Source organism: Gorilla gorilla, chromosome X, assembly GCF_029281585.2.
Source record: "Gorilla gorilla gorilla isolate KB3781 chromosome X, NHGRI_mGorGor1-v2.1_pri, whole genome shotgun sequence".
Taxonomy (NCBI): Eukaryota; Metazoa; Chordata; class Mammalia; order Primates; family Hominidae; genus Gorilla; species Gorilla gorilla.
In genome coordinates, this window is record NC_073247.2 from 97,756,673 (window position 1) to 97,780,010 (window position 23,338).

A 23,338-nucleotide genomic window follows, 5' to 3' on the forward strand; every position below is an offset into this window, starting at 1 on the left:
AACTATTCTAATCGCTACTGGGCTCCTCAGCATTAATGCTTATCGAATGCACAAATTCAAGTTATAGGGGTAAGGAGGAGATAATTTGCTCATGGCTTGTTTTTCCTTTTACCTTTATCAATTAATTAAAATATAGAAAGTTGAAATAAATTCTTTATTTATCTAAACTGGCATTTTGTATTGGGCACAGAATTGGAACATGTTTCTAGAATACTGTAAGAATGCCCCGTATTCTCTCCAACTTTTTCTGGAAGCTGAATATGCACCATAATGAGAAAATAATTAAGTCATAGCAAATTACAAGTTGTTAAAAATTAAGAAATACCACAAATATAACAAGTTCCAGAAAATAACACAATATTTTTGCAAATTATATCTTAATTATTTTCAAAAAAGTTGTTTAAAAATATAATAGGTGAGTCAAGAAAAATGCATATTAGAAAATCTGGTTTCTAGCCTCAGCCTTTTTATCTTAACTTTGTTCATTTGTAAAAATTAGACAACCAGTCAAAACAATATAAAAGAGTTCTATCAACTTTAATTTTTTTTTGTACTGCTACCAGAATAGTAGGTAGATTTTTATAAGAAAAGAGGTTAAGGAGAATACTACAGAAGAAAAAAAAATAATGTACTGTTGAAGAATCTACATCTATAATCTAACTCCAACTTGTTAAGGTAGAGGAGCAACAACATCGGGGGCAGACACTAAAATTCCATCTCAATGTTGCTCTGACTTCACATGCAGTTGAATATATAAACTCTTTAAATTTTCCAACAGTATACTCCTTGGCCAATTTTAAGACTTCTCTTGGTTTTCTAATAGGTTGATCCAGGATAGGAAATGTTTCTTAGATTTCTGAAAACTCTCTGAAGAAAAACACAATGGTTATCATAGAATAAAATAAGGTAGTTTCTTTGGTCTAAGAGATGCTTTATCTTATGATTTATCCAAAGAGAACTAAAAAACACTCAGTAAAATGTATTGACTCTGCAATGAAGAAGGGGATTTTTAAAAGCAGGGGGAAAAGAGAAAACAATATAAAATATCTTACAGTCTATATAAATGCACAAATTCCATGATTATGACAAAATCACAGTAGCATGTTGTCCCATTTTGGGCATAGTCCTGTCATCACTGAATAAGTTCATTAAATGGGAGATTCCTTTTCCATTCCCTCCATGTTGCTCCTATAATTTTGAGCAAGCTGCTTAAAGATACATATATCCATTTATATATTTGTAACTTTTGGCCTTCTCTAAATCTCTTTTTAAAAGCTGTAAGTTAGACAGCTGCTGGTGAGGCTGCAGAGAAAAGGGAAGCTTATACACTGCTGGTGGGTATGTAAATTAGCTCAGCCACTAAGAAAAGCAGTTTGGTGATTTCTCAAAGAACTTAAAACAGAACTACCATATGACCTAGCAATCCCATTATTGGTTACATACACAAAGGAATACAAATCATTCTACCATAAAAACACATGCCCCAGTATGTTCACTGCAGGACTATTTACAATAGCAAAAATATGGAATCAACCCAAATGCTCATCAATGGAAGACCTGACAAGGAAAACGTGGTACATCTACACCATGGAATACTATGCAGCCATAAAAAGGAACAAGATCACGTCCTTTGCAGGAACATGGATGGAGTTGGAGGACATTATCCTTAGCAAACTAACGCAGGAAGAGAAAACCAAATGCCACATGTTCTCACTTATAAGTGGGAGCTAAATGACAGGAACACATGGACACATAGAGGGAAAAAATAGATGCTGGGACTTACCTGAATGTGCAGGATGGGAGAAGGGTGAAGACTGAAAAACTAGAAAAACTACCTATCAGGTACTATGCTTATTACCTGGCTAACAAAATAATATGTACACCAAAGCCCCGTGATATAGTTTACATATTTGTCCCTGTCGAAATCTCAAGTTGAATTGTAATCCCCAGTATTGGTGGTAGGGCCTGGTGGGAAGTGACTGAATCATGAGTGTGGATTTCTCATGAATGGTTTAGCATCATCCTCTTGGTGCTGTTCTCACTACAGTGAGTTCTCACAAGATCTGGTTGTATAAAAATGTGTGGCATCTCCCTCTCTCTCTCTCTCGTTCCTGCTCTTGCCATGTGATGTGCCTGCTCCACCTTCAGCTTCTGTCATAATTGTAAGCTTCCTGAGGCCTCCCCAGAAGCCAAGCAGATGACGGCACCATGCTTCCTATGGTGCTGCATCCTTCCTAAAGGCTGCAGAACTGTAAGCCAATTAAACCTCTTATTTTTATAAATAGCCCAGTGTCAGGTATTTCTTTATACGAGTGCAAGAACTGACTAATACAGAAAACTAGTACAGAGGAATGGGGCATTGCTATAAAGATACCTGAAAATACGGAAGCAACTTTGGAACTGCACAATGAGCAAAGGTTGGAAGAAATTATAGGACCCAGAAGAAGACAGTAAGATGAGGGAAAGTTTAAAATTTCTCAGAGACAGGATAAATGGCTCTGATCAAAATGCTGACAGTTACATGGGCAATGAAGTCCAGGCTGAGGAGGACTCAGATGGAAAGGAGGAACTTATTGGGAACTGGAGCAAAGGCCACCCATGTTATGCCTAAGCAAAGACCTTGGCTGTGTTCTGTTCATGTCCAGGGGATCTGTGGAAGCTTGACTTGAGAGTGATGATTTAGGGTATCTGGTTAAAGAAATTTCTAAGCAGCAAAGCATTCCAGATGTGACCTGGCTGCTTCTAATAGCCTATGCTCAATGAGGGAGCAAATAAATGACTTAAGTTGGAACTTATATTTAATGGGAAAGCAGAGTGTAAAAGTTTAGAAAACTTGTAGCCTGGCCGTGTGGTAGAAAAGAAAAGCCCATTTTTTAGGAGAAGAATCAAAGTGAGCTGCAAAGCAACCTCTTTCTAGAGAAATGTGCATAACTAAAAAGGAGCCAAGTACTAACAGCCAAGACAATAGGAAAAAGGCTTAGAAGGCATTTCAGAGAACTTCGAGGCAGCCCCTCCCATCACAGGCCCTGTGGGCTTGAAAGAAATGGTTTCAGGAGTCAGGCCCAGGGCCCTGCTTCCCTGCACAACATGCTCCCCATATCCAGGCCACTTCAGCTCCAGCCTCAGCTCAGATGACCTCAGGTTTGGCTCTGGTTGCTACTTCAGAGGGTGTAAGCCATAAGCCTTGGTGGCTTCCATATTGTGTTAAGACTCCAGGCACACAGAGTATAAGAGTGGAGGGGGCTTGGCAGCCTCCACCTGGATTTCAGAGAATATATGGGAAAGCTTGGGTGTCCAGGCAGAAACCTACTGCACAGATGGAACCACCACAGAGAACCTGTATTAGGACAGTACATAGGGAAAATGTGGGGTCGGAGGCCCCATGCAGAGTCCCTACTGAGGCACTGCATAATGGAGCTGTGGGAAGGGAGCCACAATACTCCAGGCCCCAGAATGGTAGAGGCACAGGCAGCTTGCACCCTGCACCTGAAAAAGCCACAGGCATTCAACAACCTGTGAGAGCAGCCACAGGGGCTTAACTCTACAAAGCCACAGGGGCAGAGCTGCCCAAGGCCTTGGGAGCCCACTCCTTACAGGACTTGAATGGGGCCTGTAGCCCTCCTTTTTTGGACAATCTCTCCCTTTTGGAATGGAAATGTTTACCCAATACTTAAACCCCCATTGTATCTTGGAAGTAAATAACTTGTTTTGATTTTATAGGCCCAGAGGTGGAAGGAACTCATTTCCAGAAAAGAATTTGAATTTGAGACTTGGGAATTTTGAGTTAATGCTGGAATGAGTTAAGATTTTGGTGGGGATTATTGAAAAGGGACGCTTGTATTTTGAAACGTGATAAGGAAATGAGATTTGGGAAGGGCCAGGGACAGAATAAGTTTGTACATTTGTCCCTACCCAAATATCATATTGAATTGTAGTTCCCAGTATTGGAGGTGTGAAGCCTGTTTGGAGGTGACTGTATCATGGAGGTGAATTTCTCATGAATGGTTTAGCACCATCACCTTGGTGCTGCCCTCATGATAATGAGTGAGTTCTCATGAGTTCTGGCTGTTAAAAAGTGTGTGGCACCTCCCTCTATCTTGCTCCTGCTCTGGTCACGTGACATGTCTGCTGCCCTTTCGCCTTCCATCATGATTGTAAGCTTCTTGAGGCCTTCCCAGAAGTTGAGCAGATGCCAGTACCATGCTCCCTGTAAATCCTGCAGAACCATGAGCCAATTACGCCTCTTTTCATTATAAATTACCCAGTCTCAGGTATTTCTTTATAGAAATGCAAGAATGGCCTACTACACACAGCAATTTATCTATAGAACAAAGAGCCTGCACATCTACCCCTGAAACTAAAAGTTAAAAATAAATAAATAAATGAAAGCTATAAGCTACAGATCAGCTTGTGTTACACAATTTCCTATAAATCTCACATCTTCAATTTTCCACATACAACAGTCAGGAAAATTTCATCTGAGGTTCAACAATTGGTAAAAAAGTGTTTGGTGGTGATAATTTACATGATTTATTTATATACATAAATTTATATCACAAGCTACAAGTGAAACATATTCATCCTTCATCTTTTAACAATTCTACCACATTAAAGGAAAAAATTAGATCAAATCTAGGCCACAGAATAATGAAAGGCTGAATTATCTAGAAGGTTGACAGTTAAATGCCCTCTTTTAACAAAATTAAGTAACAATTTCTGGGCAGTTCACATCTACACATAAAAAAAAATGTGAAGTTTGTTCCCACTGATACTGCTCCAATTAACAGGTTATAAATACCTGACGTAGTATATAAAACTTATTCCAAACTAGAATGTAGTTATAAAGGCTACTATGTTACCAACCACACAAATAAACAAATAGGTCAGTTAAGGCTTAAAAAGGACTTCTGTTTGGAAGATATATTGTGAGCGTTTTAAAGTCTATAAACTGCATATATATCCTGTGCAATGTGCCAGAAAATGTATCAACCAATTAATTTACATTAGGGAAAACTGTAAAGCTTGCTAGACTAGAAAAATATATAGGTTTTAATGACTTTTCTTCCAATATGTTCCAATTATTATATCTTGACATATTAATGGATACTAGGTAGCAACATAAATATGTTTCATTTTCTTTACCAAAAAAAAATCTACCTATTTAAATTGATAAAAGCCTCAAAGGACATTTATTCATGAAAGTTATCTCTAGTAGTTAAAATGTCACATGCAGAAATCATTTAGAATGCAAGGATATGACTTCCAAGTGTCTTTGAATCCTTCACATAAATATGCATGCATACCATTTATAATAGTAGCCTTGATGAGAACATGCTGTAACTGGCTGTGAGAAATGCTTAAGAGGCTTATATTAAAACAGAATATAGAATGGTGGTTAGAAATCACAGAACAGGTGACACCTTATTCTGATAACCTGGTGATAAAAAGTGTAGGCTATGATGTATAGATGGTAATAGTGTTACTACTTTAGGATAAAAATAAAACAATATTTATATGGAATTATAAAGCATTATGAAGAGAATCTAATATAAAATTAAAAGTTAATATCTGTAGGTCAAGGAAATGCATGTGTATTATAATTCACAGACAGACTCTTGTATATAAAATGTAAGAACTCAAGAGAATTACCCAGAAGTTTAATATATTTAATCCCAAAGTGCTGGGATTACAGGCATGAGCCACCGCACCCGGCAGGATGAGGTATAATTTTTATAAAAAACATTCAATCTGAGCCACATGTAGGCTCTGCAGAGAATAAAAATATATGTAAGGCTGACAAATCTCAGCCTTAAGGTTACAACCATCTTTGGAGAAAAATGTTTTCTTTGTCTAAGATTCAATACATAAGATCACATTCTGAAATTTTATATCTGTACATGACAAACAAAACTTGTAAATGTCTTTTCCCTTCAAAAGAAATAAACAAAAACAAAATGCATTTTTTAATGTATGAATTAGAAATAGAGGGATTTAGTGGAAAAAAGAGAAATAGGGCTAAACATTCCATTTTTGTAAAACACTAGTAAGGAGGCCAGTGAGCTTTAGATCACTTCCCAGTGATCTGTTCATTCTGTTTCTGTTCCTTACCCTAAGCTCCATAGGAGTGAGTAGCAAGTGGCAACATAAGAGGAAACATGGTGTGTCTCCTTTGAATCAGGCAATGACACAGGAAGAGGGAAAGAGTAACTAAGAAAACCATAGAACTCCCCCGCTTGTATTAAGTTGACAGAAGGACCTTTGGTTCCTGGGGGACATGGCACTCCCCATTTATTCCTACTTTGACAAGTAATCAGAAGAGGAAGAGCTTGTCTAGAAATACACAGATCCATCATATTCGGAAATAAGTTACTTCCAAATTTATAACGTTCCCACCTAAAGTCATAAAATCACATATTTAGGTAATGTAAATTTGAGAATACCTACTTCCAGTGGTAAACTGAACTAGATACTGTGAAGACACTTCCAGTTAATACCAAAACTAGGTCTTGGATGAAATAATTGTTATTGAACCAATGACACTGAAGGAAGGGGAATGTCCATGGGAAACACTGATCCCCATGTACATACAATACAAACCCTAACCTGAAATAAAAGCTTTGAGCAATAAACACTGAAATTTAAAAAAATATATATATATATCTTGTAATGGTATCACTATGTGGAGGTTGTATTGCATTATTAAGTGACGACCCCCAAAGGGAACTAAAATGATCCTAATTCTGTAGTGCCCTGAGGATGAAGCAAACACAAATAATCCCTGAAGAAAGGCACTCCCAATTTGGGTCCCCAGATTAAAATCAATCAAATATAAACTCTCAGCTAAGGACAAGCATTGCACACACACACACACACACACACACACAAATCACTGAGATGAATCAGCAGAAACAATACATGGCAATATTATATCGTTATGAAGTTTAAATATTAGAGTTATCAGAAAGAGAATGTAAAATATCTATATATGAAATGAATAGAATAAATAATTTCAAAAATGAACAAGTAAAAAAAAATCAAGAATGACAAAGAAGATGGTGAGTAGAGTTTCTAAAAATGAAAGATAATATTGAAGAAAGAAAATGAATGGGTTACAGGTGAAGAGAATCAATATGCTGGAATACAGATCTTAATTAGGTACCCAGAATGCAGCCAGAAAGACAAGAAGATAGCAAATATGAAAAAGATATTGAGAGATATAGAAGAGAGAATGCTAAGTTCTAAAACTTACCTACTTAGGGTTCCAAAAAGGCGAGAAGAGAAAAGGAAGAAAAAACAATACTTATAAAGATATTGGCTGATAAATTTCCAAAACAATAAACATAAATTTACAGACAGAAAAAGCACAATGTATTTAGTTGAACCACAGGATAATGTAGGTCTAAAATGGTTGAATAATGTTAATTTCATATGGTTCAACCTATACTAAGCAAGATAAATACAAAGAAATTAACACCTAAGATTCACTGTAGTAAAAATATAGAATACAAAAGACAAACTATATTAAAAACAATGTGAGAGAAAAAAAGATATCTTTGTAACTTGTCATAATAAAAAATGACAAAGTAGGCTGACACTGAACTTTTCAGTGGCAAAAATGGAACACAAATGACAATGGAATAAAATTTTAAAGTATTAACAAAAATTGTCAGCCTAGCATTGTTTACTCAGTAAACTTCCACTCAAGAGAAAAAAGAAGAAAAAGTTATTTTCAGATACACACAACTAGGAAGCATTTGCCACCAGTAGATGTAAACTAGAGGAACTATTCTTAAATGCTTATATTAAAAAATATTTAAAAGATGAATACTTAATTCACGGAACTTCAGCCTAATAATTGCCAAGGGCAGGGGAGGGGAGAGATGATCTAAATATAATCCAGAGAAAGCAAAACAAAGGAGATAATAAAGAGCAGAAAATAATGAATTAGGACACAAAGCTACAACTGAATAAAAAAATCCCAAATTTGATTCCTGAAAAACAGAGAGAGGTCGTAAAACTTGCCCAAAGTTACATGGATAATAAACAGAAAAGTCAGGACTTAAATCTAAGCAGTCTTGTCTCTATACTTCAGGTATACTAAATGACCTCCCAAAAAAAGCTAAGCATAAAAAAAAAAGATTGCTCTATTTGACTATATTAATCTTCATGACCTTTATGTATCATAAAAACCATAAGACAAAATACATCCAACACATATAACTGAAAAAAGATCACTAATCAGAATATATTTTAAAACTCCTACAAATCAATAAGAAAAAGACAACAACCCAATAGACAAATGGGCAAAAGTCAACAATGAGAGGGTGGAGCAAGATGGTCAAATAGATGCCTCTGGTGATCATCCCTCCCACAGGAATGCGGAATTTTAACAACTAACTACACACAAAAAAAGAACCATCATAAGAAGCAAAAATCAGGTAAGCAATCACAGTACCAGGCTGCAACTTCCTATCACTGAAGGAGGCACTGAAGACAGTCTTGAATCGTCAATGCCACCCCTCCCCAATTCCACGGCAGTGGCCACATGGTGTGGAAAGAGAAATCTATGCATTTGAGGGAGTGAGAGCATAGCAACTGGGGGATGTAGCATTGAACTCGGTGCTGCCCTGTCAGTGGAGAGCAAAGCTATGCTAGGCTCAGGTGGCACTGAGAGAACATTTGGACCAGCCCTATGAGAGAACATTTGGACCAGCCCTAGCAAGAAAGGAATGGCCCATCCCAGCAGCTGGAACTCGAGTGTCTCAGCAAGCCTTGTCACAATGGGCTAAAGTGCTCTGGAGTTCCAGGTAAACTTGAAAGGCAATCTAGGACACAAGGACTGTAATTCCCAGGCAAGTGCTAATGCTAGGCTGGCCTTAGAGCCCATGGACTAGGGCAGCACATGACCTAGGGAGAAACAGCCTGGGCAGCTAAGGGAGTGCTTGTGCCACCCCTCCCCAAACCCTAGGCCATGCAGCTCACAGCAACGAAGGTGACTAATTCCTTCTGCTTGAGAAGAGGAGAGCAAAGAGTAAAAGGACTTTGTCTTTCATCTTGGATAGCAGCTCAGCCACAATAAGATAGGACACCAGGCAGAGTCATGAGGCCACCATTCTAGACCCTAACTCCCAGAAAACATTTCTAGACATACCATGGACGATAAGGGAACCCACTGCCTTCAAAGGAAGGACCCAATCCTGGCAGGGCTCATCACTTGCTAGTTAAAAGCCCTTGGCTACAAAATAATCAACAGTAATACCCAGGTAGTATGCCGTGAGCCTTGGGTGAGATTCTGAGACATGCTGGCTTCAGGTGAGACCCAGTACATTCCCAGCTGTGGTATCTATGGCAAAAGACTTCTGTTTGAGAAAAGCAGAGAGAAAAGTAAACGGGACTTTGTGTTGTGTGTTAAACACCAATTCAGACACAGGGGTGCAGAGCACCAAGCAGACTCTTGGGAACTCAAGTCGAGGCCTAGGCTCTTAGAAAGCCTTTCTGGACCTACCCTCGGCCAGAGGGGAGCCCACTGCCATGAAGGGTAAGGCCCAGGCCTGGAAGCATTCAACACAAGCTTACTGAAGGGTACTTGGGGTTTAAGTGAACATCAGGGGTGGGCTGGCAGAACTCCCAGTTGACCAGTGGCTGTGGTGGCCACTGGGAGAGGCTGAGAGAAGTCAAATTATCCTTGTTTGCAGATGATATAATTTTATATTTGGAGAATCCTAAAGACCCCATCAAAAAACTATTAGACTGACAAATTCAGTAAAGTTGCAGGGTATAAAATCAACATACAAAATTAATAGCATTTCTATATGTCAACACTGAAGAATCCAAAAAAGAAATTTTAAAAAGTAATCTCAATTAGAATACCCACAAATGAAATTAAATACCTAGGAATTAGCTTAATCAAAGAAGTGTACGATTCCTACAATGAAATCTATAAAACACTGATGAAAGATATTGAAGAGGACACAAAGAAATGGAAAACTATTCCATGTTCATGAACTGGAAGAATCAATATTGTTAAAATGTCCATACTATGCTAAGCAATCTACAGATTTAATGCAATCTATATCAAAATATCTATGGCATTCTTCAGAGAAATAAAAAAAATCCTAAAATGTATATGGAGACACAAAGACCCAGAATAGCCAAAGCTATCCTGAGCAAAAATAATAAAACTGGAGGAATCACATTACCTTACTTCAAATTATACTACAGAACTATAGTCACCAAAACAGCATGGTACTGGCATAAAAGCAGACACATAAACCAAAAAAACAGAATAGAGAACCCAGAAACAAATCCACACACCTACAGTGAACTCATTTTTGACAAAGGTGCCATGAATATACACTGGGTAAAAGACAGTCTTTTCCATAAAGGGTGTTGGGGTAACTGGATATCTGTATGCAGAAAAATGAAACTAGACCCCTATCTTTTGCAGTATATAAAAAGCAAATCAAAATGGATTAAAGAATTAAATCTAATGCCTCAAACTATGAAACTACTACAAGAAAACATTGGAGAAAACCTCCAAGACACTGGTCTGGGCAAAGATTTCTTAAGCAATGCCCCACAAGCACAGGCGACTAAAGCAAAAATGGACAAACGAGAACACATGAAGTTAAAAAGTTTCTGCACAGCAAAAGAAACCATAAACAAAGTGAAAAGACAACCCACAGAATGAAAGAGAATATTTGCAAACTACCCATCTAACAAGGAATTAATGACCAGAATATATAAGTAGCTCAAACAACTCTACAGGAAAAAAATCTAATGATATGACTAAAAAATGGGCAAAAGATCTGAATAGACATTTTTCAAAAGAAGACACACAAATGACAAGGAGACATATAAAAAGGTGTTCAACATCACTGATCATCAGAGAAATGCACATCAAAACTACAATGAGATATTTTATTACCCCAGTTAAAATAACTTTCATTCAAAAGAAAGACACTAGCAAATGCTGGCAAAGATATGGAGAAAAGGGAACCCTTGAACACTGTGGGTGGGAGTGTTAATTAGTACAACCACTGTGGAGAACAGTTTGGAAGTTCCTCAGAAAAGTAAAAATAGAGCTACCATACGATCCAGCAATCCCACTGCGAGGTATATACCCAAAAGAAAGGAAATCAGTGTATCAAAGGGATATCTACATACCACATTTGTTGCAGCACTGTTCACAATAACCAAGATTTGGAAGCAACCTAAGTGCCCAGCAACAGATAAATGGATAAAGAAAATGTAGTACAGTTACACCGTGGAGTAATATTCAGCCATAAAAAGAACGAGATCCTGGCTGGGCACGGTGGCTCACGCCTGTAATACCAGCACTTTGGGAGGCTGAGATGGGGGGATCACAAAGTCGGGAGTTCAAGACTAGCCTGGCCAAGATGCTGAAACTCCATCTCTACTAAATATACAAAAATTAGCCAGGTGTGGTGGCACGTGCCTGTAATCCCAGCTACTCAGGAGGCTGAGGCAGGAGAATCACTTGAACCTGGGTGGCAGAGGTTGCAGTGAGCCGAGATCGCACCACTGCACTCCACCCTGGGTGACAGAGCAAGACTCCATCTCCCAAAAAAAAAAAAAAAAAAAAAGAATGAGACCCTGACATTTGCAACAACATGACAACATGGATGAAACTGGAGGTCATTATATTAAGTGAAATAAGCCAGCCACAGAAAGACAAACAATGCATATCCTCACTTACTTGTGGGAGCTAAAAATTAAAACAATTAAACATATGGAGACAGAGAGTAAAAGGATGGTTATCAGAGCCTGGGGCGGGTTTTGAGGGGGCAGCGGATAAGTAGGAATGGTTAATAGGTACAAAACGTAGTTAGAAAGAATGAATAAAATCTAGTATTTGATATTACAACAGAGTGACTACAGTCAATAATGATTTAATTGTACATGTTAAAATGAAGAGTATAATTGGATTGTTTTCAACACAAAGGATAAATGCGTGAAGGGATGGATACTCCATTTACCATGATGGATTACACTTTGCATGCCTGTATTAAACTATCTCATGTACCCCACAAACACATATGCCTCCTATGTACCCACAAAAAATAAAAATTTTTAAAAATGTGTAAAACAAACAAAAAAAGACACAAACAAGTATTCCCTGAAGATAAAACATGAATGGCCAGTAAACATATGAGAAAAGGTTCAACTTCATAGGAAATTAGGGAAATGAAAAATAAAAATCCAATGCAATGATAATTTATGTGAGTTAGATTGACAAAAAAATTTTAAATGTTGGCAAACATGTAAAGCTTTGGGTATTCTTATGTACTGCTAAAAGGTTATAACTGGTACAGCCCTCTAGAGAAATAACTGAACATGATGTTGTAAAGTGTTAACATTCATGTATCTCAGCACTGGGGAATTCCACCCCTAGATATGTTTCCGAGAGAAATTCTTGAACATATACAACTTGAAACATACACAAGGGTGTTAACCTCAAAAAACTGGAAACATCCTGTGTTCATCAACAGAAAAATGAACAAACAGATTGTGGTGTATTCACAATAACATACTATATAGTAATAAAAAATTAACTAAAATTATATGCAATGACAATACTTTCCATCATGCTATTGAGTGGAAAAAGGAATTTATAGTATTTTTATCAAGCTCAAAAACAGGCCACAGTGAATATATCACTTAGGTGGGTAGATAGGTAGGTAAATAGATTATAAAAAATAAATAGAATAAAGTATATATTTGCATATACTAAATCTTGAATAAATCTCATTTTTGTCTGCCTAATTTTCATCTGTTATTCAAGTATCACCTTTAGAAGGGACAAGAAAATCAATGGCAAACTTACCTGCAGAAACACTGGGGGAGTTCTCCTTGGCCATATAAAGGAAACAAAAATGGAGTGTTGCCATACCGCCCAAGACAGTGAAGAAAGTTTTTGGTAGCTTTGAGACCATCTATGGTGCTGCTGGCTGTCTCTGATGTCATTGCAATTGAATGCATGACAATATATTGGAGGTTGGGGGTTAATTTTTGAGTCTTTAAATATTCATAAAATGTGATCTCTTCATATCCTATGAAAAGATGAAATTTTATCACTTAAAATCAGAACTAAACTTCTATTTAAAACCACCCCACAAAAAGGAGATGAAGTGTGTTTCACAGACCTCACAAAGGACATAGGTGGTATTACATTTTGGACACTGATGGTTGATCTTAGAAAAAAATGGAAACAATCTCTCTCTCTTACTTGGAGTAATGGCACAATTTTTAGCTTTAAATGATGAATTATGATTGAGCATTTCATGGATTTAAAAAAAACTAGAAAATATTAAATAACTCAATGGGTTGTCATAGTTGGCAATAATCTCACTTTATTATCATGAAACCTGCAGGATAATGCCAATAATGGTACTGAAAATATTAAACAACTATGACAACATGGGAATGTATTGATTTAAAATGATAAATATGTGAGTTTTGTAAAACGTATACTTCTCACTGATACTCAGAAAATAAACTAAAAAATAATGAAATGAATTTCCATGTGGCTACTAGAATCAGTCTTATGGCCACATAATCACATCAAAACATACGGGACCCCCAGAAGTTACTCCTTTAAACCAAGAACAGAATATAATGTAATTGGACTGTTAGTGGTGGGAAATAAATCCCATGATAAATGACATAAACTTTACAGAAATAATTTACATAAATAAAAATTATGAAAATTTACTGAGAGAATTCAATTTTACACAGCCACTGTGGATAACAACATGACAGTACCTAGTAGACTTGAAGCTTTAAGAGCAAGGATTAGACTTTCATTATTTCACAGAGGAAAAAAAATATCGCTACACTTCTCATTGTAACTTTATAAATAAATTATCAATAGTATATTCCAATTTTGGATAACATTTTCAGACCAATGGACTTAAAGTATATAGCTCTGACACTAAAATGGCATATTCAATTTTTAACAGACAGTGAAGTAACTGGCCCCAGATCACATAATGAAATAGGTCAAAGCCAAGAATAGAAACCATGCCTTTTCTGAATCCAGTATTTTTCCCCATATACCATCTAGCCTTTTTTTTTCAAACGAAATAGTTCAAGATTCTATGCAAAAGCAACCCTGGAAAATGATAAAGTATATAGTATTTTTACTTATGAGAAAAAAAATGGAATCATAAAAATAGATTATCATCTATGAAGAGCCAGTTGACAGTAGTATTTAAATAATAAGAATAAAAATTAAAATCTAGCATGCCACTTCAGCAATAATGAAAATATCTGCACTGTAGCCACATGGGGCTATGGAGCCCTTGAAATACAGCTAATAAGACTGAGAAACTGAATTTTTTATTTCACTTTAACTAATTTAAATTTAAATAGCTAAATGTTACTAATGGCTAACCTATTGATAGTGCAGAGTTAGAATGCATTTTAAAACAGTAATAAGTGGCTCACTAAATCAGAGCAAGCATATTAAAATAGTAAGAAATATCAAATAATTGGAGAACACTACTTAATGAAAAAAATACCTTTATATTCATCAGGATATTTCTCATATTCCATACAAAATGTAAGAAATTTCATTAGCATTCGCTTTTCTACCATAGTAAGTTGTTTGCTATTAAAGACATCTGCTCTGGAACACGGAACCTGAAAAATATTATGATTTTAAGTTAAGAAACTGCTTCCTAATGATATAACTATTCCAAATTACACTTTTTTCCCCTCTACATATAACAGGATTATCGTTTCCACTCTAGCCAGGCTTTTTCACATCACCGTCCATCAGTACTAATGGCATCTCTGCTAACTTCAGAGCTAATTGTGAGCTTTCTTACTTAATTCTGCCAAGTTACTCCTCATGCCATTAAAAGGCCAACGGCATGTCATCCTAACAGAGAAAAATTTAGCAGTGCTATCTAAAACAAACACTGTGGTTCTCCCTATGTACATGTTAGTACGTTTTTATGCCTTTTCTCCAATTAATCTGCCTTTTGTGAGTTGATTTTTCAGTGAAACTTCAGAGGCTTAAGAGGGAGTGTTTCCCTTGGCCCCTACAGTTTTGGTGCTGTGAGCAGGATAGCAAAGCTCTGCTCTTCTGGAAGCTGCAGTGAAGAACCCAGGATCTGATCAGCTGTCATAAGGGTAAGAATTTTTTCCCAACCAGGCTCCGGGCCTCCTCCTCTGTGTGGAATCTGATCAAGTGGACAGCAAAAATCACTGTTTCTTTCTTTTCCCTCTCCAAAATCTTGATTAATGGGAGAAAAGGATTTGTGTGACTAGTCTTGGGTATAGTAACTCTGGTGTGCTTTTTGGTTTTTTGTGTGCTGCTTGGTACCAACACCAAGCTGCAGAGTAAGCCATGAGAAAATTAGCACTAGAAATTTTAATTAAGCATTTACATTTGTAAATCACCACGGAGGACTGGAATTTACTGCTTTATGAGGAAAATAACAATCTTATTTGCTTATCTTTCCAAAACAAACCATAATAACTTAAGCTGATGCCCAGTTACAATTCTTGATCAGCACAGTACCTGTTCCACTCGTCCTTCTCGAAATGCAAGAATCCTGGTAATATTTTTAAACTCTGCATATCGACTAACATTAGATTTGATTAGAAGATCAATTAGTAATCCTCGAGAATACAGCAGCTGTACAAAGAAAATATTTTACAAGATAAAAGTTGAAATAGTAGAAAAATTGGAAAACAATAAAGATACATAATTTTTCTATATTTTTTATTATTTGTAGAAACAATCATACCTATAAATATTATAATACATAACACAATCTATTACAGGTTCAGAATTGATTAGGTGAAATTCAAAATTCAAAAAACTTTGCAATCCATAAGATTTTACAAAACATGTTTAGCAGCAAAACCTGATCCATACTGATAAGGCACTCTGGCTTTATTTGTCCAAATTAACATAAATATTCATATATTTCACTGCAGAAATAATGTGTTTAGTTAGAGTTCCTCCTCAGACCCTGCTAATAATTTAACCTAACATATATCAGCATATGTACTTCATTACTTTCTAAAATTTTTTTTTTAATCTTAATGATAGAACACACCAGGCCCTGAGGGTTTTGGATAAGAATCTATAGTCTTACACAAAGCCAGGTAGTTATAAGAAGAAATCAGTCCAGTGAACCTCCCTACCCCATCAAAAAAAGAAAAAAATATTTGTGATGCATTTACACTGAAAGAGTCAAATTATAAGGTACTTCTGTAATTCTAGAAGTCTGGGTTTATATGAGATATGTCTTTCTCAAAAAGTGAAGATGATGATTATTGCTGGCATGTATGGGAGAAATTGATTTAATCTTTCAACATCTCATAAGTAATATCAGAGAGATAAAATCAATAATGTAAACAGTATTATCTAGCATGTTAACCGTATGGTTAAATGCAACAGATTTGACTATTTCCTGTATTAAGATACTCTTAATGCCTATAACTCAATAAATATTAAAAATGAATCTTACATCTATAATAAATAAATGGGAAAATTAGCTTTACTATACAAAGAAAAAGGAATCTCAAAAATCAATCTAAACCACTAGTCTGAGCAACTAATAAGTCAGTAAAGACTATCAGTAAATCAATACCATTCAAGTAAAATTTTATAAACTAATAGTTCAGCATTCTGCAAAACAAAATTCACATCACTTTTTTAAAGCTAATCTGATCATCGTGATTAAATATGGCACGTTACTTCATTACCCTCTTCCTAACACACTACATTACTGAAAGAGACCATGTTTTAAAGAATATATTGCCAATTCTTAACTCTATAATAATGATAAAAAATAGTTACTTCAAAAATCACTTGTTTAAAAAGATACACATTTGAGACTCAAGGATCCCTGCATAGCCATAATAATGTCACAAACATTAAGATATAAAATATGAAACTGCATTTTTATTTAATAAGATCCAATAAACCTTAAGGTTTAATGCCAGCTTGAAAAATAATGCATTTAAGACATCACAAGAACAAAAACAAATTTCAATTAAAATTATACTAGATTTTTGTTTCTGAAGCTCACAAATAATAAATGTGTACATATCAGAATCTAAGCCTCTTTCTCTTTTTTTTTTTTATTGAGACAGAGTCTCTCTCTGCTGCTCAGGCTGGAGTGCAGTGGCTCAACCTCAGCTCACTGCAACCTCTGTCTCCTAGGTTCAAGCGATTCTCCTGCCTCAGCCTCCCGAGTAGCTGGGATTACAGGAATGCAATGCCACGCCCAGCTAATTTTTTGTATTTTTAGTAGCACACAGGGTTTCACCATGTTGGTCAGGCTGGTCTCGAACTCCTGACCTTAGGCGATCCGCCCGCTTCAGCCTCCGAAAGTGCTGGGATTACAGGACTGAGCCACCACGCTCAGCCTAAGCCTCTTTTTCACTACCCTCTAAGTGACCTACCACAGTGATGAGGGGCTAAAGAGCAGTGCAATTTGATTACAATAATGGAAATTAGATTTAATAATTAACAATTTTTCCTTCACTTAGCATGTTGGTTCCATAATTATTAAGAGTATGGACTTACTTAGAAATGAGCTTTCATTTTAAGAATTTCATCTTTGATCTTCTCTATTAGTCTGAGCAGTATGACACTATACGTATTTAACTAACCTACCTTGAGCTATTACTTTTTAAAAGGCTATATACATGAATGTGTATTGTCAACTGTAAAGCCCCACAGTATTTGTTAATTATATCATGATGTCTTTGAGGTTGAACGCATATAGAAATGTCAACTAGTTTGGAGATACTGAGTTGGACTTTAGAAAAGAGGTAGGTCTTTGGACGAGCACGGTGGTTCACGCCTGTAATCCCAGTACTTTGGAGGGCCAAGGCAGGCAGGTCACGGGGTCAAGAGATCGAGACCATCCTCGCCAACATGGTGAAACCCCATCTCTACTAAAAATACAAAAATTAGCCAGGCATAGTGGCACGCGCCTGTAGTCCTAGCTACTCAGGGGGCTGAGGCAGGAGAATCACTTGAATCCAGGAGACGGAGGTTGCAGTGAGCTGAGATGGCGCCACTGCACTCCAGCCTGGCAACAGAGCAAGACTCCGTCTCAAAAAAAAAAAAAAAAAAAAAAAAGAGGTAGGGCTTTAGGGCTTTAAGATAGATATTTGGCAATCATCCTAAACTTAGACATTTATTAACTGCAATTATTAGAACAGATGAAATTTCTAAGGAGTGACCAATTGCCCCAATAACATGGAATACATTGCTTTCCATCTAGCATGCACTGAATATGTATTAAATGACTTACATTTTAAAAACGGAAAATTAATCTCCTGTATTACTATGGTTATATGTGATTAAGATACTTCTGGTTTTGAAAATGAGTACATTAAATGTTTATTAGTTATTTTGTAGAACGTATGAACCCATGAAACTCTGCAGGACGCAGTCCCAACTGCCTAGTCCACTGCCTCTAGACATGTTTGGTTTTTACTTACCATAAGAGAACTGGTTATTACTAACCATTCAAACCGATGAAAATACCCAGAAGTCTCCTTCAGGGTATCTTCAAATGTGTCAACTTATAATTCAATTGTCTTTTTCCTCCCACAACTAGCATTCATTTTCTTATACAACTGAATAATTTTCTACATCAATTCCTACAATTGAAACAGCACCGTCTTCTACCATTTCCCTTTGCAAGATATATACTAAATTTCAGCTAACATAAAAGTTACAGACTTTTATGAAATAGCCTTGATTCTTAACCACATTTATATCATCATTTATTTAGGTAAAACATTCCAAATTCCAAGTAATTACTTCAAAATGGAATTGTCACACAAAGCCCATTTGTTATTTGACTTGTTCAGTTTTTATGTTTTGTTTAACCTATTTCATAGCGTACTGCTCATGGGACCAGGAAGGTTATCAGTGAGCTAGGATTAAACTTCCATCCACAGATGAACAGCCAAGGTAATGTGGAAAAAATGCTAGATTTCAAATCATGACAGGGTCAAAGTAGATGGAGGTGGGAGAGATAGTACGGAAGTATGAAGTAGAACCAATGCAATAGCCAACTATGCAAAATCAGACACAGAGTGCTACATGACAGACAGAAAGAAAAATGGGTAGTAAAAAGATATTTATATTTTCAGGCATCAAGTTCAAAGGGAGCAAGAGTATGAGGATATGGGATTTGCAGAAACAACTTGTCAAGGGAAATGTTTTGGTCCCTCTCTGTCCCCTGTCACTTGGAACTTGAAGAAAGTACATTAAATTGAAAAGCCTAGTTCTGTGCTAGTTCTGTGGCAAGTCTTGTGCTATTCACTATCCTCTCCTACTTCTTTTCAATTACTTATTGTCAGCTCTCAACTTACAGGATTTAGTCTGTTTTTCTCTACTTTTACCCTGTCTTGTATCATGACCCTTTAAGGCCATAATCCTTTATCTTACTGATTTTCTATTCTTTTGCACTAAAAATAGTCTTGCTTCCTATAAACCAAATGCAATATTGTACCCTTCTAAGATGGAGGGACCTCCTGTGAAGTTACAGTGAACTAACGTTCAAGTTAGTTATGTTCAGGAACATAGCTGAAGACAATAGCTTTCTTCCCAGCCTTCCTGCCTCCATCACTATTAAATTTTCCTCTGAAGCTTTCAAACCTGAACACATGATTTTTTTGAGACTTTTTTCTTAAATTATACTTTAAGTTCTGGGATACATGTGCAGAAAGTGCAGATTTGTTACATAGGTATACACACGCCATGGTGTTTTGCTGCACCCATCAACCCGTCATCTACATACCCATCATCTACATAGGTATTTCTCCTAATGCTATCCCTTCCCTAACCCCCAACCCCGACAGGCCCTGGTGTGTGATGTTCCCCTCGCTGTGTCCATGTGAACACGATTTGTAAAAATTCATTAGTTTATTCTGAGTATTCATCATCATACAGTCGTGAAAATAGTTACTATACATAAAGGCTAAAAGAATCGATGGAAATTGACTGTAAATAACATGGATTTCTAAACAGGTTCATCAGAATTTTTCTTTTGATAGAATTCATAGTGTCCAGAGAATATTAGGTTGTAGTATGTGCTCAAGCACAAAAGTATTCTTCAGGTATAGATTAAAAACATAATTAAAGCATTTTAATGTGAGCACTTTAAATGTGTTTTTAATTTGTACTTAAGGAATATTTTAAATGAATTACAAACATCTGGCTACTATCTCTTTACAAAAAATGTTCTGCATCTCAGAGAATTACAAAAACTGGGTTTATGGGCCCAGATACTGTTTTCAGTGCAAAGATGGGTAAAATTAGTACTTACCTTTGATACTAAATCAATATTAAATCTCCTGCCTTCTTTAATAATTTGTGAGTAAGTAATTCTGTTTTTCTTTGGTTGCTCTGTGGTATCTTCTGCTATAGGCACATTTTCACTCATGTCTTCTGCTGAAGTTGATGGCACACAAGTTTTATCATCACAATGGTTTTCTTTTTCCCCTGTCACTTCAGCACCATTTACTTCTAGCGCATTCTCTGGATTGCTGCTTGGAGTTTGTTCTGTGAGCATTTCACAGCTCATAGTGCTTAATGACTCATCCTCCGTAGGCAGGAAGGCAGAATCTGCAGCTTCTGTGGAGTTTGCAGATGTCACAAGAGCATGATTTTTCTGCAGTGCACCAGCTTCTTCGACATCTTCATGCAAATCCTGACTAATAAGAAATATAATAATAAACACCAGGCTTTTGATAATTCTACCCTGCTACATTTTTATATTGCTTTAACTTTTCACAGCAACTTTTATTCCCTTACCCCTTTTATCAAGTTCAGTGTACGTTTTGCTTATGTGACTCAGACATTAAACATTGATCTATTAACGTTTCAGTAAAATATGAAACAAAATTAAGATTTGAAAGATATAAAGATTTCATGTCACATGCACATTTTTGAGAATTTAAGGCGGACAGGGGAACTGTATTGGAAGCAAATTATCACAGTGATGAAGAACACAGTCTTCAGAATAACAGATCTTGGTTCAAACCCTGACCATATGACTAGTAAGCTCTGCGAACTTAGATACTTATGTATCCTCTCTGAGACCACCTAAATTACCCTAAATTTAGGTAATTACCTAAATTACCCTAAATTTAGGTAATTACCTAAATTACCCTCTCTGAGACCACCTAAATTACCCATCTATGACACAGAGATAATACCACCTACCACAAGGTTGTTTTGAAGATTAAATTAAGTACTGCATGCAAAGAGCCTGACACAGTGCCTGGGACATAGTAAATACTCAACAGTGGTAGTTATCAAAGATGATTATTACTGAGGAATTCCTGACTTGGTGATACGACAGAAGACCTTCAATAAAGGGAAAAATATCTGCCTTGAAAAGATTAAGTTGGCCTATCACAATGTGGTATCTAATAGGACCTTTCTGTATAATTTCCTGCCTATTTTAGTACTCATGTCTATTACTCTAGTCGAAGCCCCATTTCCAAATTTATTATTGGAGTTAACATTCTCAGTCCACCATTGTCTTGATTTATAGAACAGGGTCCCATTCAGTCTGCCTGCTTTATGAATTTCTGTATGATATTTTATCCTCCACAGAACCCACTATTTTCACTGAGTTGCCACACTGCTCAGTACCTGGCACAATGCCTTGTATGTGATTGGTCTTGGCAAGTAAAAATCTGCTAGTTGACTAACAGTAGCCCTAACAGTAGCCCTTCCTTATATCAAATACCCCACAAAAAAATCTTCCTCTTCCTGTTTCTAAACCAAACCACCTTCCTTATTTACTAATCTTCTGGTTTCATCTCCACCTACTTTCCAACATGGCATCTCTAACTCCGAATTTATCAATTCTAATTGTCAAATCATGACAGTTTGGTTCATATCATTTGTTTCTTCTGTCCTTTTCTTCCCACTCTGCATAATATCACAATTCTTCCATTCTCAAACATAATCACATACTTTAACAAACTACTTTAAGAAAAAGTTTAAATTTAACTTCCAATTAGTCTTCCTTAGTCCAATTACACTCATCACTCTATTATACCATGCTCCCATAATACACATATGCAGTTTACCTTGCATGTATTTATCCATTCCTTTTTAATAGTCCTTTGGTTTTCCAGTATATCCTTTATCTTCTGAATCAGACTGTAATTCCTTGAGGGAATACCTTAGCACCGCTCCTTCTGTGCCCCTCACGACACCTACCACACTGCTCTATAGATGTGGTATCCAGTAAATGCTTGATTAATAATGGTTTATACGTGCAAAGACTATTTTTGTTTCAAATGCGAAACAAACTTGTTGCAAAAAACACAAAAAATAAGGCCAAGAAAAAAACACGGTATTGTAAATTAGAAAGTCTGAGTTAAGTGAAAAAAATAAGTGCCTTATTAAAAATAACACAATGAACACTACAAAAAAAAAAGAGGGACAATGAAAGAATAACACTCAAATGTCAAGAAATAAAATGCCATATTTACTGTTATAGTAATTCTAATAAAATCTAATGAAAAAACAAATTGATATCATTAATGTTACATGAATATTTTTGAGATCTAGGAAACCAAAGTGAGGAAAACACCCACGTTCTATCCTAGATTTATCACTTAGGAAATACTTGGCAAGTCATTTAATCTCTCTGATTCACCACATATAAAATGGGGATCAGTCCATTTGCCTTACCTTTTATGAAACTGTTGTGAGATAAGAAAGCTAACATATATGAAAAGTAGTTTATAAACTCTAAAAGGTTAATCAAAGATAAGATACTAATCAGGCCGGGCACGGTGGCTCACACCTGTAATCCCAGCACTGTGGTAGGCCGAGGTGGGTGGATCACTTGAGGTCAAGAGTTCAAGACTAGCCTGACCAACATGGTGAAACCTAGTCTCTACTAAAATACAAAAATTAGCTGGGCGTGGTGGTGGGCACCTGTAATCTCAGCTACTTGGGAGGCTGAGGCCAGAGAATCGCTTGAACCCGGGAGGCGGAGGTAGCAGTGAGCCAAGATCGTCCCATTGCACTCCAGCCTGGGCAACAAGAGCAAAACTCCGTATTAAAAAAAAAAAAAAAAAAAAAAAAAAAACTACTCAAAAATAAGATATTGTTAAACTGCCCACAGCTGAACAGTCAACTCAAAACCTGTATACCTAGGTTTTCTGCATTCACATGACAAAAGCCCATTGGCCATATAAGCACATAATAGCATCGCTATTAACAGCATTAAGAATGAAGAGTCATAATATGAAAGGTGATTTATATATTTTCTACAGAATTGTTCACACTCTGTATTCACTT

At 36.4% G+C, this 23,338-nt stretch overlaps 1 protein-coding gene across 6 annotated transcripts in view; it reads right to left on the reverse strand.

The window, feature by feature from the left end:
- Positions 1 to 23,338, reverse strand: part of CHM (CHM Rab escort protein) — a 188,982-nt gene that overhangs the window by 84,000 nt on the left and 81,644 nt on the right. For all 6 annotated transcript variants that reach the window (XM_004064463.4, XM_063703124.1, XM_055375410.1 and 3 more), the window contains 4 exons: positions 20,337 to 20,724; positions 15,551 to 15,667; positions 14,544 to 14,664; positions 12,848 to 13,073 (listed from right to left, as the gene is read on the reverse strand). In XM_004064463.4, coding sequence (XP_004064511.2) covers positions 12,848 to 13,073; positions 14,544 to 14,664; positions 15,551 to 15,667; positions 20,337 to 20,724 — 852 coding nt within the window. The remainder of the gene's footprint in view (positions 1 to 12,847; positions 13,074 to 14,543; positions 14,665 to 15,550; positions 15,668 to 20,336; positions 20,725 to 23,338) is intronic.